This window comes from Cheilinus undulatus, linkage group 2 (genome assembly GCF_018320785.1).
Source record: "Cheilinus undulatus linkage group 2, ASM1832078v1, whole genome shotgun sequence".
Lineage (NCBI taxonomy): Eukaryota > Metazoa > Chordata > Actinopteri > Labriformes > Labridae > Cheilinus > Cheilinus undulatus.
Genome location: NC_054866.1, coordinates 33186169 through 33206083, shown reverse-complemented (window position 1 = coordinate 33206083; position 19915 = coordinate 33186169). Strand labels below are relative to the sequence as shown.

Sequence of the window (19915 nt, the reverse complement as noted above, 5' to 3'; positions counted from 1 at the left end):
AATAAGATTTGTATCAGAACTTAAAGCATGTGCATGCAAGATTTCCTACAGACTACTGTCAGACTGCTACTTTATAAAAACTATCTTCAAATTCCTTCGCACGATACACATTATTAACGAGAGTAAAATAATTTAGGTGTACCAACCTCGTGAAGCTGTCAGAACCTGGATTTTTCTGCAGAAACACCTGAACAGTTTGACTGATGTTTACATTATAAAGGTCATAAGATGGTGTGTGCTTTTCTAGAGGCTCACAAATTAAGGGCACCTAACTTTCCTTCCCTTTCACCCCTCACTCCCCCCTCACACACCTCTGCAGTCCTCCTCACTAATAAGTCCAGAGGGACTGAGTGCGCCATTGGGTGTCGCTGTGCGCGTAAAGTCTCTGCCGGCAGGTTTTGGTCCGACCGGACCCCGACACAGTCTGAAGTGTCAGATGCAGCCTCGTTAACACGTGAGAAAAGCCAGTGTATGGAAGAAGTGGACAGAAAGAAGAAAACAGGGAGAAAACTGGCAGGAAAAATACACGGAGGAGAAGTTTGTGGGGAGAGAGCTGGACGTGGAGGAAACTGCGGAGGTCTGAAGGAGGGAATGCCGAAAAGGAGAGCAGACAGACGGCTAGAGCACCAGACATGAGTCCGAGGTAAGACCGGGATACGACGGAGAGGTGCGGGAGGCATCCGCGCTGACAAGTGCTTAGTCTGTTTCACTAGTAGCGGCACGTGAAGAAGGTCTGAAATGATTAGTTGACACAAGTTTGTAATGTCATATCGTAGTGAGCGGATGGTCCTGATGTAGCCTTCAGTGCAGACGAACCTCAGCATCTGGATCATTTGGGCACGTCCGGCCTCAGGCTCATCTGGTGCACAGTCACTGATAGGAGACATTTTATTTTTTCCTGATTTCAGCCTTCAAAAAATAGAATGTAAATCATTTAGGACACTCAATATATTTTAACAATGATATTAAGGAAAAATAACCTAAAAAAATAAATCCATATGCACCATGTAAAATATTTGGCTTCATTTAAAACATTATAGGCTTATAAAGAGTTCAAGGTGCTGCTGTTGACAAGGGAAATACAGAAGATTTTCTGAGGCTGTCTTTTCAAAAGAAAAAGAAAGGCCAGGACTACTATTATGGACATGTGAGTGTTAAGTTGGCACCTATTTTTTTTTCTTTTTATTTTGCATGTTATTGAATGGAAATAGATCCCAATATTAAGTTATTTTCTGATAAGCTACACATACATACAGTGATGTGATGCTGCCCTTCTATCTTCATGTCCAGGTGGTAGAGGTGAGTTTTGCTTTCCCATGTTGCAACAGGTGCCTACGGTGTCATATCCCTTTATGTTTCTACTCTACTTTTTCCTTATAGTGCAGACAGAACTTATTTAATCACTCGTGTTTTCAGGAGAGCTAAATTTACCTAATTCATTTAACGTTTTAACGACTATAAAGCTTTACAATTACAGAACACTGACTTCATTAGACTCATAAAAGTATAAGTAAAGTAGGACTGATTTTGATTAAATCCAAACTTCAAGGACGACATTAAATCAAATATGTCGATGAGTTTGGGAGGGGAGTAAAATTCATTGAAAGTCCCACATGTATAAACTTGAAACAACACTTAGTAAAACCAGCATTTGTATCATTAAACTCTGCTCCGCAGTTAAAGTGCTCTGCCTGATCATAAATAAGCAACACATATACGTGTATACGATAGCTGCCTGTCTCTTTAAGACGATGTGTTGAGAAGTTCAAGTCGGGGTCACTTCAAGTTCCTGCCCTCGATGTTACCTTTTAGTTTTATTATACACTGACATCACACGGGGCGCTAAAACACTTAAGGCACATAGAGGCTCCATTATCATCCCGGTGAGCGTTATTGCCCCGTCTCAAAAATAGCTAAGGAAATTACTAGAAAAAAAAGAGAAAGAAATAGGAGGAAACTGATGCTGGTCTAAGCACGTATTTTTTAATAGGAGGGGATGAGAAAGAGAGAGAGAGAGAGAGAGAGAGGAGGGGCAGGGAGATACACAGAGAAAATGGAGAGGGAGGAAAAGTGGGTGGGAGGACGGACCTAAGGAGCGACAAGAAATTCATATCAATTAATAATCATAAAAAAAGAGCTGGCAGACGCGCGCGGAAAACTGGCATGGTTTTTTGGAGGCTGGCAGTTCAAAGCTGAAACGTCAGATATGACTCCTGGAGGCTGCTGAGATGATCATTAAGGGAGACTTAGATCGGATGGCAGAAGACATCGGGCATGCAGGTAAGAGCTGCTGCGCGAGGACAGGGCACGGGTGACATTCAGGCTTTTATTCTTTTCGCTTGGGCAGCGCTTGCTGGCAGAGAGGAAACGCGAGTTTATTTTCAAAGTATTGGTGAAGTATTACTACAACTTATTGCCGGCCTGTAGTCTAGTTATTTTTTTATTCCAACATGATTTAAATCACAATGCTTTTTATTACGATTTAATTGGTGATTTCCAAATTATTTGTTTAAATTTAGAATAATTTATTATGCATTAAGCGCTGGAGTGACTGGCAAAACGGCATGTGATTTTCTCTATCAGTGGCAAATCTTAAGTCGCCAAGCGTTTATAAATCAGCTACAAAAACTATAAAATAAGACTTAACTCTTTCTCGCTCTGCAAAGTCTGATTTTTTCAAACGCCTTGCTTTAGCGCGAGCTTATTTATAAAGTTTTATTATTATGAAATGTTCCCTATTAAAGTTAAAGGGGACATGGACTTGTTGTAAACGGGAACTTAAGCTTCTTCATGACCCTATTACATATCTAAAAGGAAGCTACAAATCATCATGTTCCGTTCGGAATATTTAGAACAGGCCATTGGCTGTGGGTAATAAAGTCAGCACTGCCTTCAGGTGAAATCGGACAAAATAAAGCTTACTTCAGTGGGGGCTTCTTCTTCTCCACTGTACAGGATTTCATCGCCTCTTTTTGTAGGAAAAAGATGCTTCTCGGTGGTGCTGACAGGTCAGAAAAAGAAACAGCTGTCCCGCACACCTTCAGACAGAATGAGCTGAAAACGTGATGTTTCAGGGATGATTTAGGGCTCTTTCTTTCTGAAGTGAAGCTGTAAAGGAGAGATGCGTTCACTCGTGATATAGTTTACTGTACAGTGGCTATGTGAAGAGGAGTGCTGTAAAACTAGATTAGAGAAACGGACTGTAAACACACAAAATCTGCAGACAAGTTAGTGCTCTGGATGCAAAACGCAACGTGAAGTAGCTTACTTTAAAAGAGAGCATTAAAACGAGCCCGTGTAAATTCACGTTTCGTCTCAGTGATATCGCGATATGTGATTAATTTATTCCAGTTATTTGGTTTGATAATGCAGTGCTTGCTAATTTTCTAATGGCGGAATACATTTAATTGAAGAAAAAAACATTTTTAATTAATCCCCAAAAATCTAAAAAATATCTGCAAACTTTTCCCAGTTAATATTAATGCTCTTACTTTACTATGACTGCTAAATATTCTATTGTTATATTTATTGCTCCTGGCTTTAAAAAGCTGTGTGATGATTTCTAGATACGCCATAACAGCAATTTCACAGGAAACTGACTTTGACTCCCCATCATGCTGCTGACTAAAACTCAACTTTTCACCTCTGTTGGGTGTGTTACTCGATCTGCTCTGCAGGATGCACTTTTTATGTCACTTGATTGTGAAACTACGCACTTATTACACTATAAGCTTATTAAGTTTGTATTTTCCTCTTTTGAGGCACAAAAATGATCAAGCATGAATTATTTTAACATGAAACTACACAAGAAAACCTTTAAATTGATGCTGGATTTTTATAAAAAAATGTCCTCGTAAATTGAGCGTGCACTTTGTGTTAACGGGGTCAAAAACAAGCAAACACATATATGGCAAGCGGGGTTGGATGGCATGCTTTTCTGCTCTCTTTTTCTAGCATAATGTATGTTAGAATAATCTAATCAAAAGCAAATAAAAGGTAAAATTGTACCTATAAATGATTATGTTTTCATGTGCACAAATGTTTTCCAATATCATGTGATATATTATTAAACTTACGTTGTGCATCTGTTGATTGGTACAGTGTTAAATTACCACGGTTATGAGAGAAGGAATAAGAAAATAACATTTTAAATGTTGCCTTTTATTCAGATGTTTCCTCATAAATTGAGTGTGTTCTTTATGTTAACAATGTCAAAACTGAGCGAAATCATAAAAGCATGGGGAGAAAAAAATAAAATAAAATGTTAACACAACATCTAAAGCAGATGTCTGCAGTGTTTATGTGACTGAGGCTGCATGCAGAGGTAGGAAGTTTAGTCTCCTGCGTCACCCTCAAACCACACAAGTGACAAAACAGACAAAACAGAGGAATTTTGAATACAAATCTGATACAAATAACTAAATGCAGATGCTATTATTGACACAAGTTACATGTAAATTCTCTTATCATGTTAACAGATCTTTAAGAGATGCTGTCAGATGAGAGCATCCATGCTAGAGGGGAGGCTAGACTGCATTGTTCAGCATTGAAAAACGATTTATCCAGCTTGTTTACTATAACAAACAGAGCAAACAGTGTGATACAAGCTTTAATATGTTTATAGAAACTTGATATGTAGCAGGCTGTGTTTTCTGAAGAAATAGCTTCACAATCGACTTTCTAACAGGATGCTGTGAGGTTGAACACTGAACAGATGAAGAATTTTATAGAACGTGTTTCACTGTGGCTTTTCACTTTTTGTCACTCGGCTGCATAAAAAAGTTAGAGCCGCTATTTTGAGAGGAGAGTTGTACTGCAACTTCTCTAAACTTTGAATAGCCAGCGAGTGAGAGAAATTCTTATTGTGTGGATGGGAAACCCACCACTACTTTGACTGGTGTCACCAAGGAGAAAAAGCACTGCAGGTGCACAGAAATGCTGATTTGCTTGTTTCTGTTTTCTCATAAAATTTGACAGAATTTGCTAAAATGTATAAGATTCGGATTTAAGTGTTTCAAATAATCTTTATAATTCTGTCCTTTGAGTCAGGATGCAAAGACCAGATTTCTTTGTCATGCTGTGTAATTCAGTTGTGTTGCACAGTTGGCGCTGTAGTCCGAATACAGACGTTAATGTACGCAGACTGTGCATGTGTGTGACAGTACACATCTCGTCACCCTGATCTGTGCAGTTACCAGTAAGCTGCATGCAGTGAAGACTCTGCAAAGCCTCAGCAAGTAGTGGAAAGTTTTTAGGCTATTCCTCATATAACCACTGTTTTTAAACAGGTTTGATGTGACGGATATTAAACATTTATAATAAATTTGAGAGTTGAGTAATCAAAGCCAGACAGAAACCAGAAGTGGAAACAGTTTAGATGACAACTGGGGAGGTGATGGAGCGTTAACCAACCCAAACCTGCCATAATGTCATATTTTCTGACATAATTAAATATATCTAATGATAAGAAGTAAGTGGCATACAGGTAGCAGGTGAAGAAATGAGGCTGTAAATGACAATAAAAAATAGGACTCTAAAAGAAATATGACAGATTTGTCTTTCATATTCATGACCTCTTTGATCACTCGCTGACTGTTAAACCTTTCAGACATTTCATTTTCCACTTCATCAGTGATGACTTTCCCTTGTGATGCAAATTTTCAGCGGCATGCTGAACAAACATTCACAAAAATAAACCGCTATTGGCAATGACCTTTAGTTTACGGATAAACCCTCTCTTTTGTAAGAGACAAAAATAACGTCATGATTTTTCTATTTCTAATTGTCGAGAATTCCTCACTAAAGCATTAGTCAAGTTTTCTTTCTGTTAAATATAGATTCACACTTCTCTTTTTTGTGCCAAGTGTGAACACTGAATGAAATAAACAAGAAGTGAATGAGCTGGTGTCAGGAAGGCCATGATCACAAGGATGACATGATATTTATTTAGTTGCTTGTTTCCCATCATTGCGACTAAGCCCTCAGGGACACTTTGAGACGTTTAATCTCGTAAGTAAACTATCCTCAGATGCCACTGCGTGAACAATACATGATGTTTCTTGCATGCAGCTGAAATAGTTTATTTTAGGCTTGATGGAACAATTAGTGTTGACGTTTGGGTGTGTGTGAATGTCTGAGTGTATGTGCTGATTTACATCCAGCGCGCTCACTGTTCCTTATATGACTGGGCAGAAAGAGGGGTTGAGAGAGCTATCTTTTTTTGGATGTGTCCTTCCCCTTGCAGGTTTATACCTGCTGTTCATCACACTGGTGAAATATTCCTCTTTTGCTTTGTTTAAAAGTCTGCACACCACCTCTGGAGTACTTTATCAGGGAGCCAGAAGCTACAAATATATATCAGCGCTTTCTTGAATTTCTCTTAATTTTGTTCAGATCCCCTTGTTTTTTTTTCTGCTCTCTGCAGAGGAAGTGAACGTGTAGATTTCTGATAATGAGAAAACCATTGCGACTGCTCACCTTCAGCAAAAGTTCACTCTAAGTCAGGCGTCTTCATGTGCTGTTTCTACACAGAAACTGAACATGTTCAATCAAGATGAGACTATGAATTAAACATGATTTTGGAAGTATTTTCAGCTTGAATTTTAAATTAATGAACAATCATAGCAACAGAATTTCAAGCAAAATGCTGAACTGTGCTGAGCTATCAAAAGTTTAAACTGTTTTAATCTCTTACAGGTCTAAACCTGCTTTTTCAGCTTGTGTCCTCCACAATTTTCTTTCAACCTTACTCATTTAGGCGAACAAGTCTTACAAATAAATTTGATCATACTTTGATGTGTAACCTAAAATCTGAAGATGGTCTAGAAACGTCATAATGTTTCCTTTATATTGAAATTCCTGTTGCGGCATGAAATTTTACAGATGTCTGTTTTTCCAGGTGGCGGACTGAAGACGATGCTGGATGCCATGGACGTTCCAAGTCATGCTAGGGATCTCCTCCTGCAGCTCAACAGCCAGCGAACAAAGGGCTTCCTGTGTGATGTCATCATCGTGGTGCAGAATGCCCTCTTCAGAGCTCACAAGAACATTCTGGCTGCCAGCAGCCTCTACTTGAAATCTTTGGTGGTCCATGACAATCTCATCAACCTTGACCACGAGATGGTGAGTCCTGGGGTCTTCAGGGTCATTCTGGACTACATCTACACAGGCCGCCTTAGCGAGGGAGACCCCACCTCTCCCACTGAACCTAATCTGGGGGCTGTGTTGGCAGCAGCTAGCTACCTGCAGCTGCTTGATTTGGTGGCTTTGTGTAAAAAGAAGCTGAAAAGAAATGGCAAGTACCCTCCTCGCCCAAGTCCTGCATTTCTGCCTTACCCAAAGATAGGGCCTGCCAGTTTGGGTTTAGGGGGTGGGGGCAGGTATAGGGTTTCTACTCCTGTCATTCAGTCCTGCCACAGCCATGCAGCCCGTGCACCACCACTAGAGGAGCTGGTCCCACACCGATTAGCCATCCATGCTGGGGAGCTGTACGCCCCCACCTCCACCCAGGGCTCTCAGGTGTTCCCCTCCCTGCAGCCTGCGCTGCCTTCTCAGCTCGGCCGCTCAGCCCACCCAGACAGGAACTGCTCCCCCAACTATGGCCTCGATCTCTCCAAGAAAAGCCCCAATTCCCAGTCCCAGCACACACCCTCCCATCTGGCGAACGCCCACAATGACGAGGAGCGAGACGGGACCCTGAGTGAGCGCACCAGTCCCATGCAGGGAACCAACGGGAGGGCCTTTGCCTCAGAAAAAATGGAGTCCACAGACCAGCCAAACCCCCTGACTCCTCCACCTTTCCCTCATCTCAACCAGCCTCTTGCCCCACACCTTCCCCACCTGCACCGCTCAGGCTCCCAGGGAACAGATCGCTTCCTGTGCCCCCCGAGCCCTGAAAACACCACAGAAGGCGGAGAGGCAGGTAGAGACATAGGCAATATCTACCGCTGGGTGAAACCTGAGCCATACACAGCCGAAGATGAAGACGAAGATGATGATGAAGAGGAAGGAGGTGAAAATGGAGAGCAGCACCACAACCATAACAAAACTGGGGAGGACAGTGAAGGAGGGGACGACAAGAGCGGGTCGGGCACAGAGGAGACGGGCAGCAGTGAAGGTCGCCCGTCCCCTCCTGGAGCGATGGGGAGATTTCACATGCCGTACGAGCCAGAAAGCTTTGGGGACAATCTGTACGTCTGCATCCCCTGTGACAAAGGTTTCCCGAGCTCGGAGCAGCTCAACGCACATGTAGAGACGCATACAGAGGAGGAGCTGTATGGCAACTCTGGAGGGGAGATGGGGAACAGCAATAACAGCAGCACCAAAAACATGAGCAGCAATACAAATGGTTACGGGGGCCTGAACAGCAGCAACAGCTTGAACAGTCTGTCCCACCTGGAGGCAAAATCCAACCAGGGTTTGGGCTCAGGCGGCATTGTGGAGATGATCCGACCTTACCGTTGCTCTTCCTGCGAAAAGTCCTACAAAGACCCCGCCACTTTGCGCCAGCATGAGAAGACCCACTGGCTGACCCGGCCTTATCCATGCAGCATCTGCGGCAAGAAGTTCACGCAGCGTGGCACCATGACGCGCCACATGCGGAGCCACCTGGGCCTGAAACCCTTCGCCTGCGACTCCTGTGGGATGCGCTTCACCCGGCAGTATCGCCTCACCGAGCACATGCGCATACACTCAGGGGAGAAGCCGTATGAATGTCAGGTGTGTGGGGGAAAGTTCGCTCAGCAGCGCAACCTCATCAGCCACATGAAGATGCACAGCAGCGGAGGCTCCACGGGAGGTTTGACAGATGGGAAACTGAAGCTGGACTTTACAGAGGGCATCTATCCTCTGAGTAAATATGCCGCAGAGCATCTGGGGCTGAAGCAGGAGAAAGCCAATGAGCTGCTCATCCAAGCACAGCAGCAACTAGTGGCTGATGCAAAGGCAATGGAGAGCCTCTTTCCGCTTTCCAAACTGGCCTCGGAGCACCTGGGCCTGTCCCATGACAAGATGGACGTCCTGGGCCAACCACTTCCCCCTCCTCCGCCGGCTCTTTCTGAAGCCCGCACCATTGACCGCTTCTCCCCCAGCTAAAACCACAAAACTGGTTGGAATGGTAGTCACCAAATAGGCCTGTGTGCACACTTTTTGCAGTATTCAAAAGCCATTCACCTCAACTCAGTATCTCCTCTGCACCTCAGACTCAGGCCAAAAGGAAGTGGTCTGCTTATGCACACCAACTCACATAGACTTAAGTGCCTTTAATGCATCTAATGTACCTTAAAAGTTAGTTTCTTAAAGGAGCTCTGTGCCTTTCTGTGACCAAGGGACACTCTCAAAGAAGTACAGTATTTATGTACAGTTTATGCAAACAAAAAATTACAGTCTTTGAGCCAAAGTGACAAATTGAAAACCAAAATGAAATTGTGTTATTTATTTTTGTATTATGGTGAAATCCAAAGAGAAACTGTTGCAAGGAAGCGTTGCAATCTGACCCTAAACCTGTGTACAGAAAAAAGAAGCACATAAAGACAAGATTCAGGGTCCTTTGTCCAGACTGAGCTGAACTTTACCAAATGAAAAAGCCAACTCTTCTGGACTTTAAAGCAAATAGAGGATGTATTTTTTTCCTGTTTTTCATGTGTGTGTTTTTGGGGTACTGGACGGTTTCTGTATCTCAATCCCCAGCTTCTCCAAATCAAAACCCTGCCTCCAAATGGGGAAAAAATGAACAAATTATTCAGCATTGTTTTGTGTTTCTCTGCATTTTTAAAGTCTTATCTTGTGTGGCAGTAATGGTAGCTTACTGAGCCTTAAACTCATCTTAAACTTAAGCTAACACTTCCTTTAATATTCGACTAACCTCCTCTAGCTCTCAGTTGTTATTGAGAAGCAGAAAGCACAGCCCTGTGATGTCAGAACTGGGACATGATCGCACATACCCAACTAATGACACACTGATCCCCGCTCATGATGAGTGTAACTTCATCGAAGAATGGGTGTTGCCTTTGAATATTTTCAGTATTAACAATAGTGGATGCAGCCGAGCAGAGAGGTCAGGATTAATGACAAATACGGTCTGTCATTTACTGTCAGGAGAAATGACTATATTCACATTAGCCTGATGATTAATCTTGCAGCAGTAGTAGTAAGATTCGGCTCTGCCGTCCCACCTCCCTGCTACTGTTGACAGGCTAATTGAGTGCTGCAGGAACATAGATCCCCCACTCTCTGTGCACACATAGCGGGATGCTAATCTAGGAACATTAGAAGGGTTTGTGGGTCTTCCCTGGAAGCTGAAGGGCAAACAGCACACCCCAGCTGCTGTGCCTCGGTAATCCCTGTGAAATCTCACTCTCTCCAGGACAATTCGCACTGCTCGCCGGCATCATGTCCCATTTCATGCCTGCCATCTTACCCCTCTGATCCACTTATTAACACCACATCCAAGCCCAGCAAATGTCTGCCACTGCCTCCTTTTCCCTTCCCTCTCCTCTGCTGCTGGTATCAAAGAGCATTTCTGCATTTGCTGACCAGCAGTTCCTCCAGCTTGAAAACAAAAGAGCACTTAAAGGTTGTGGGTTGGATGACACATTTTTTTGTCTTATGCCAAAGAACATTCTTGCTATTTTTTCACTTGTACTCATCCTTCATTCAGATTAGAAATGTCTGACCACTAGTGCCAACGCCAACCTCAGTGGGTGAATGTGAAGACTCAAGCCATAAATACACTGTGATGGATGTAGTAAAGGCTTAAAAATACAGAGACAATGTGCCTGACATTTGGGATTGTTTTAAGTGTAACTAATTTAAGGGCTTCTTCTCTGTAGCATTTTATCATATCAACATGTTGTTTTCTGTCACTCTCTTTCTTTAGTTTGATTTCAAATGATAGCAGCACACGTGAAAATGGTGCTTACCTCAGGACTGAACCCAGCATGGGGACGCTAAGCTTTTCTAACCTTTTAAAAAAAGAACATTTTATCACACAGTTTTTATTCTCTTATGTACAGGGGTTTGCCCTGTGTTAAACCTGTGGTTATTTCTGTGTTAATACATTTCTTGTTGCAGTTTCATGGTGAAGATACATGTGATATTAACATTTTTCTCCATTTATACATTTCCTGTTGTGTGTCGTCAAAGAGGCTTCCTCCGGTCCAACTTATTCCATTGTTATCAAAGAGACAAAAAAATATCTGTAGCATCTTAACTGGCTGTTTGTGAATTCCTGAACCACTCTTAAGCAACAGGATGGCATTTATATTCAGCTTTAACCACACGTATTGCCAGGTTTACTTGACAAGTGCAGCATTTTAAAACATTTATGACATTAGGGCCCGCCTTACTCAAATATAAGAAAAGCTAATCCCTCCCCAGGACCCACTTGAAAAAATTAAACATTGATTTTTATTGATTTCATATACAAAATCCCAACACAATGGGCCAAAACATATCTGTATAAACTATCCATACCACAGTGGTGTATTAGGGCCACTTAGAAGTTAAAATAATATATAGGATCTACTAATTTTTGAGAAAAACTCAATATTTTCAGGTTTAAAACATTTTTAAAATTGCAAGAAGATAAGAAGAATTTAATTGCCAATTGCGTAAAAGCAAGTCATACCAGGTGAATCAGTTTTCCTTACATTAGTACTACAGCTGAGAGCCTAATCAAATTATACTTCTAATTACGCAAGAAGGAAATGATTACAATATCAGCTCAGGATTATCGCATTTCATTATCATCAAGACTTGATGAGACATTTCTGTAAACTGGGGGTATCTAGCCACTGTTTTTTGATATTGTTTCATGGAGATTTACAAATTTATAATGTAATAAACTTTAAAATCTTTAAACTTCTGAGTTTAGGTCAAAATTTGTCACCTTTTAAACTTAAAAATGAGAGTTTTTTTGCTAATAAATTTATGCTTTTCACACTGTAATACTCAGTTTGGTTTCTTGTAAATATCTGACTTTATAATTTCAAATTGTTATTTTTTTTTTAAAGTTGGCTTTTTTTCCTTAAAGTTCCTGTAAAGCGACAAATGAAATGCATTTTAGGTTTGTTGTATGACAGGCCACTGTGTTATGAACCACCAGGCCAAATTTTAGTCATGAAAAACATCTCTAAGTTTCTAAAATTCAGCTTCAAAATCACAAAATGGGCTAGAATCATATGTGTTGGTGGAATGAGTTGAAGCCACACCCACTCACGAGAAATACAATCCTCTCAAGTAAAAAAAAAAAAAAAAAAAAAAAAGCCTCTGATCAGAGCAGCTGCCTGGTTCTATTCCAGAGCAGAGAAACAAAAGTTGGGGACTAAATTTACTGTTTCCTGGTACAAATTTCCCTGTTATGATAATTTTAATGACCTGTAGGCCACTGTGGCTGATTTGTGAAATTTACCTCACAATGAAAAAAAATACAGAATGTGACTGGCTTTTTAACTTTCAGTGAAGGCAGTGACATCAGCTAACAACAGACTGTATTGAGATTAACTGCTTGCTGATTTTACATCACTGTAGCATTAGGGGGGGCAGGTTAATTCCCCATCAAAACTGGTGATGTCATGAGCTCAGATTTTTGCCCTGCTCAAATAAAACCAAGCCAGAAACGAAGTGATAAATTTCTAACAGCTTAAATCAAAAATTCAGTCACACGTGGGTCTAGGTGTTTTCATATGTTTACAGCAACCTTATTCCAACATATCTAGTGTGTTTAGACACAAAGATTGAATTTCACCTTTATTTTTTAATTTAACCTTTATTTAACCAGATAAAAAGCCCATTGAGATCAGGATCTCTTTCACAAGGGTTACCTGGCCAAGAGGTCAGCAGCACATGTCATAAGAACAGTTACAAAAGTGACAGTTTAGATTAAAACATACAATTTTAGAGGTGCAATAGTGTTTTCAATAAGAAGTGTGGGCGCTATAACAACAAACTACAATTTAAGATTTAAAGCACAGGCACTGTTCAATAGTCTCACGCTGTCTGTCCCTCAGGATAGAACAGAAGGCTCCAAGTGGAATAACCAGAGAGTTTCAGTTCAGTCTGTAGTGTATTCAATGTGCATATCTGCAAGCAATTACAGGGACTTTAACAAAAAGTAAACAAGTCCTATTTTTTTTTTTTTTTGGGTGGCCCTAATAAACTGTTTCACATTATGTCTAATCATGGTTTTAAAAGAATATATTTACATCTAATTTGACAATGTATGAGCAGTCAGAGCCCCCCTGAGTCCGGGACCTCAGGGTGAAAACCAATGTATTATTAGATCTTCCCTAAGCAGATTTCACCTTAAACATGACAATCAGCCTCATATTGTTTTACCCCTTTACTCTGGAGGTCACTGAACTCTCTGTAGAGTCAGAATGAGTCTGCAGATACACACAAACACACAGGAAGCATGCTTGTTTTTGATGACACTTCCATTTTTATTTAATCTCTCACCAGAATAAAAATGATAGCTACATTAGAAAGTGAAAAATATGTGCATACGTGTAAAAAGTGAAGAAGCATGCAGATGTCAGTCGTGGGAATTTCAGCCTTTCTCATTCAGGAGTTTAAATGAAAATGGTTCTCCTCCTTTTCCCTTTGCTTACACCATTAAAATAACACAAAGTGTTTCCACTGTCACTCCAAATCTGTGCAGGAGGGAAGAGCAAGATAGGCCTGTACATTTCATTAGGATGTGCACTGTTTGAGATTTGCTGCAAGTGCATTAATATGTAAGACAGACAGAGGAGGAGTGTCAGGTATCTATAGAAAGGGGAAGCGTTTGCTTGTCTGTTCCTGTGTCTTGATGCTGTCAGAGTGAATGAGGGTCTGTTAATGCATGTCCTGGGAATAGTTTTGGTGTGAAGGAGACGAGCTGAGGAGCAGGAAGTGAACTTTTGGCTGGTGTGTCGTGTCGGGCAGGATGTGCCGTGTGTTTCTGCTCCGAGGCAGATAGAGAGACGGAGAATGGGGAGGGAGAGGAGCAGGGAGAACGCAGCAGGGTGTGCGCGAGCCATTGTCTCAGTATGAAAGAGTGTTTCTTACTTCTAAAACTCTCCATTCATAAACAAGCAGACTGTATCTTCTCTTTTCCTTCCCCTCTTTGCTCTTTGGGAATAAAACCTCTGCTCAGTATCATCGTGATACCACATCGTTGGCTTTCAAGGGCTGCACGGTGAGGAAGCCGTTCAGACATTTTGTTACACATTCAGGATGTTGTGGATAAAACTTCTTTGGCATCCTTTCACTCAGAGGAATTTATGACAATATTTTCTCCATATGTGTATATTATTTTGAAAAACAGGGCACTGTCGATTAATTTAAATCATGCTTTAAAAACTGGCAGGGGTCCTTTTTCTCCGTGGTTGTTTAAATTAGAAAAATTACCAGAGTCTTGTTTCACTTATTGGTGTGTAGCCACTCATCCCATGAGCTTTCATGCCATCTGCCTTCAGTAATGTAATTTAGATGAGACACCAAACAGAAAACCTCTAATTGCCACCAAAGCGGTTAACATGAAGATGTTTTGAAAGTAATAAAATTAGGCATTCAAAACAATTTATGGGTTACTTTAATTGATGCAATAAAATTGAATCAATGCTAATATAAATAGGCGCAGCAGGGCCGACCACTATCTGTGAGATGTGGGTGTATGTTTTTATTTTATTTAATTTCTAAGGCCATTTCAATCCCCTCTAATATTCTTATGGCAACCAGCCCAGGCCAATCATTTTTATAGCACTAACAATATAGATGTTAAAAGTCTGGATGAACTCCAGTGGACCTAAAAAGGTTTTATGTTAAAAAATGCCTTGAAGTTTTCTACCAGCAGCAGGCTAAGGTCACCTGTGTGACTGTGTGTGCCTGAATCACTGATCTGTTTGACATTTACTGTATTTCATCACGTGTGCCAAAAAGACTGAATCACCTAGCAGACATCACCGGTGCTCAAAACAAACATCAGCAACCATTTTTGCCTTAAGCACTGCCACTAGCTGCACTGTGGAGATGCTTTTCACCAACTTTGCCTTGTTCTGTTCATAAGAGCACATATTTCTTTTAAGAGGACAAATATTTAATGTAATTTAATGATAGTTTTGAAGCTTTATTTTAGCGGTGCATGTGGCTTCAGTGTGGAAGCATCAGTGATTCTGTTCTGTATGCCTGTGTGAAAATGCTCTGTCCTCACAGTGCACCTGTCCATCTCCACGTCTGAATGCCTTTCCCACAGTGCTGCAGGGTCAACTATAAGGCAGAGCTTTGACACTTTCTAGAGTCTTTACTACAAGCAGCTGCTTTAGATTTATTCCTCTCAAACTCAACTTTTCTGGAAAAATCATTGTATTGTGATTTTTATTGCTCTCATGATTCCGGAGAAGTCCCACAATTGCCTTTCCTCTGGCACTCTGCTTCTTCCCCTCTTTCTCCTCTTGGCTGCGCTCACTTTGCGCCCTTATTACCTCCCTCTTCACCTCTTTTTGTCCCCTCTCTCCTCTTACACTCCGCACAAACCGCCGACCCACTCCACCCGCCTCCCCCCTCCTCCTCACCCATGATCCACTTACTTCCAGCTGTTTTTCATGCTGAAGAAGACAGTTGTCTAAATGTTTATGCGAAGGGCTACTTTCTTTTTCTTTAAGCCCTGATCAATTTCCAAAATGAACGTTGTGGCATGTGTTAAAATACACCGTATGATGAGCCAAATATAAAAAAAAAAAATAACGGACATGGTTATTGTATTCTGATCCTCAGGCCAGGAATCGGCTTACAAAGGGAGATTAAAGACGGCGTATCGCTGTAGAGGAAATGCAGAATAATGTGAGGGGAAATGTTCAGGCAAAAATATGCGCAGAAAGATGCCAGTAAAGTAAACATGTATAAAATTGCACAATTGAGCCAGGGCCTTGGCTGCACTGGCCAAGTCATGCACTGAGATGGAGAGAAAAAGGAACAGAGATGAGGAAAAGAAGCAGAGTGAAAATTGGCTTGTGTTTGATTGTAAATAACAAGGAAAGCTGTTTGCTTTATGTGTCTGCTCACCTCTTTTTTACAGTGTTTCCTTGCCAGCTTTTAGGAATTTCACTTTAGAGGAAATGCATTTTTTTGTCTTCGCATTGTTGGTTGCTGTTAACATGTCAGTGTGCCCTCAGAAAAGTCATCCTTTTTTCCAGACTGGCGATTATCAGGCAATATCAGCACACGTCATGCAGTAGTCTTTAAGGAAAAAGGGGCTGCTTGTGGCATCCTCCATCTGTTTGACTCAGCGCTGTTTCTTTACCTTGAACATAAATGCTACCAACAATGTAGATTTTATAGTTACAGTGTAAAAATTTCTGCTTCAAGAGCAAGGACAAAAAAGCAAGGATTTAGAAGAGTTATCCAGGAGATCTTATTGTGCATCTCATGCACACACTCACAATAACATACACAGCTGCATGGCAGACTGCTCTCCAGGTTAGGTCAGATTTAATTAGGCCGCCCTGCTCCGTTTGGAGTGTCGCCTCTTGTTGAAAAAGCCATTATTTAAAAAAAAAAAAGAGGGGATTCCACTGACAGCTTTTCTCCCAACACACACTAAAACCTGAGCTTTAGGCTCCTCAGACATGTGCACTCACAACATCAAACCTGGTTTTAGGGAAAAGTTACGTGTAGAAGTGATGGATTATGGCCAAATGAAGATTACTGTGATGTTCTAAAGTGGTTGTGGTTCAAGGAGGAGAAAGTTCAGCAGGAACAAAAACTGCCACGCACACAGTCGTAGCTACAGATAGATGAAAAATAGTCAAATATGATTAGAACTAGTATCTTAACAGAAGACAAATTTAATTTCAGCAGGTGTCCATGATTTATAAATTAGCATCTCCTTTTGTGGTTCATTTGGTTGAATTTATGCCATCAAAACAACTAAAAAAGCAAAACATAAAACCACACAGTATTTTTGCATTTTCTGCATTTTCATTGCCGATATTGATCTTACTTTTGCTTTAATGAAATGAATGTATTTATTGCATGTCAAAATGTTTTATAGTTAATTTTTGTGTAAATTTCAATTGTGGGTTTTTTTATATTAATTTCATTTAATGATGGTGTTGATGATACAATCATGTCGATAAGGCTTTTATTTTTTAAAAGCCAATGTGAATTATGTCATGTTTGTTTTGTTTGTTACTATACTCACAATCAACTTGGCAATAAAGTGAATTGCATAACGGATTTAACAAGAAAATGTGTCATATGATTTATTCATTGCATCAACAAAACTTGTTCTCACATCTCTTGGGGACCAAAATTAATAATCATAATCATAATTACGAAAAAGTCATCTGTGTTACCTCTATTTGTGCCATTATTCAAAGTAGTTCCTGTCTGCAGTGACACAGAGGGCCACATCACAGACTTTCTGTCTCTCTTTCTCTTCATTATGAGCTGTTCAGGCCGACTCCTGCACGATCCAGTGTTAACCCTTTCAAGCCCACCGGCAACAATAGGTGCCAAAGGTCGTGATTGTCATTCTCCTTCTATAAATACATTTTTAAATGTTATGCATGCTTTTTCTATCAATGACATGAGAGTATACACCTTGGGAACCGGTCTTGGAAAAAGAAAAAGAAGTCTGTTCACTTTCTGTCACATGGCATAATAAAATTCCTAATACATTTTATCAAGGGCAGTGACAAACCCTCACAAAAATGTCATTTTGATAAAATAATGAGGTTTTTTTTTTGGTTGTTGTTTTCAACTTAATCATTAAAGTCTTGGAATAACCCAAAATCAAAATAGATATCACATCAGAAACCTTGTCAGTAACAATATAAAAACACTGTTGGCAAAATTGCTCCTATTTTGCTCTTAACAAGCTCCTTTTAAACAGTAAATAATTCATTTTTGTACTATCATTGATATTTCCCTTTAGTGGTAGAGCCACAGTTTTGTAATGAATATCAATAGTTGGCTATCATTTAGATCAAATTTCCAGACATGGCAGTGCAAAACGGGATCAAAAATGGTGTTTAGCATTAGCTGCTAGCAGTAGAAATGTTTTAAAAAAATCATTTAAAATGGATAAAAAGACACTGAATATCAGATTTACCGGTGTGGACTTAATCTTCAAATACCCTGGAGAATCACCCAATTTACAGGCTTGCTAGATAACCTTCTGTAAAGGCTACAAATGCATGGACAGCATCACAGGAACGGCAAAACAGCAATTCTATTCCAAAAGGGAAAGAAAGTACAAGGCTACAATTTATGGTTCAAAAGTTATTTACGTTTTTTTAATAAACTGTCACTTCTTGTCATGTACAAAAATTCCAGTTTCAAAAGGTTAATGCATTAATCACAATGCATTTAGAGTCCAAAATTAGTGCACTGATTTTTTAAAATTGTACTAAGCACATGCTCTACTGTCCTTTTTTCTGCACACTTTGGTTAAGCCACTGCAATAAATGTCACCCTGCAGCCATAGTGGTATAAATAAAGTACAACACTGTGCCAAAATGCCTAATTTCACTTAAAAACAAACAAACAAACAAACAAAAAAAAAAAAAACATTCATGAGGAGCTCTTTTTCAAAAGATAACAAGATCCATTTGATTTGGTTAAGTTCAGACCATAAAATTTCATTTTTCCTTCAAAATAAAAGCAAGTTTATATCCAAGTAGAAGTCAGTTATCCTTAGTTAAACATAGTATACAAATCCCAAATTAAACAAAGAATGTTTAAGTACAAAAACGTAGTTTTACAAAATGTGGCACATTGTGATTAATTATAGAAATTCTGAGATAGATGGTGACAAAAAATTAATTGTATGTAAATTTTGAATACTAGCAAAAATACATAAATTCACCAGAGTGAATGAACTTAAAAGTGTTTTATTAAACTAATAGTTTTTCATTTAATAGCCCTTTAATTTCCAGCTCTACTGTACCAGAACTGTAAGTAAGGTCAGTACAGAAACAATTTGTGTTTTTGACATATTCATTGTGCATGATATGAGTTTCACATGAGACTAGCAGAGACAAAAGACCGCAGTAGAGACCATTTAACAGCATTGATGACCGCAAAAATGAGTTTCTTTAGTTCATTTTCCTATAATACATTCGCCTTTGAGTCCATACTCTCCCACATGGAGACGTGTGAGTGCCTCATTTAAGACAGAGAATTTCAAATGAATCTCATACATCACATTCAGTCCACATGCAACAATGAACAGATCCATTACTCTGTCAGCAGGAGCGAAGCCAGCCAGCCGCACACACATCCTTCTCCACTGTGTGAAAATCACCTTACTATCAGCAGCACGTAAGAAATCATAGTGTCTTCCAGATGTTTGATATGAATCAATCATCGTGCCACCAATCTCGTCCTGACTTAAACAAATTATCATTTCTCCTCTTGGCTGCTGTAAATCATCAACATTCATGAGTCTGAGGTGTTCCCTGAGAGATCAGGTTCACCAGGTGTAATGAAAGACACCGTCCTCCTGTGTGCTGTTTGAACAGTAGGTGAAAACAAAAGGAACAGCAGGACATTCATCACATGTCTCAGCTCATTCTGTTCCCCAAACCTGGGCCTAAACACAGGCATGGTTTTCTCTGAGTTAAAGGAAAATTCCAGTTGATTACAACGTGGGCTTCATTTTCATAGCTGTGGCCATCAAACTGTATCTGACAACTCAAAGTCCACTAACTAGCTTTTTCCAGAGCTTTCAGAGCTCGTACATGTTTCCAGGGGCAGGAATCAACTAGCCAAGATTCTTTTGTTAGGGCTGAACACTCTGGATCATCACAATAATGGAGTCCTTAAAACACAAGACAAGATGAAGGCAGATTATTTATACCTCTTTATTTGGTGGTAAGGGTGCATTCAGACAAAAAGAGTCCTTCTTGCTTAAAGGTCCTGTGAAGAGTTTTAA

The 19915-nt window shown here is 40.2% G+C and overlaps 1 protein-coding gene across 2 annotated transcripts; it reads left to right on the top strand.

Annotated features, from left to right (window-relative positions):
• Positions 1-401: 401 nt before the first annotated feature.
• hic1 (hypermethylated in cancer 1) lies at positions 402-17221 on the top strand. 2 transcript variants are annotated; one of them, XM_041796346.1, is made up of 2 exons: positions 402-643; positions 6899-17221. In XM_041796346.1, the coding sequence occupies exon 2, from the start codon at positions 6916-6918 to the stop codon at positions 9091-9093; it is 2178 nt and encodes a 725-aa protein (XP_041652280.1). In that variant the 5' UTR covers positions 402-643; positions 6899-6915; the 3' UTR covers positions 9094-17221. The 2 variants fall into 2 exon arrangements, with proteins under 2 accessions (XP_041652280.1, XP_041652272.1); XM_041796338.1 differs by lacking the exon at positions 402-643 and adding an exon at positions 2096-2280.
• The last annotated feature ends 2694 nt before the right edge of the window (positions 17222-19915 follow it).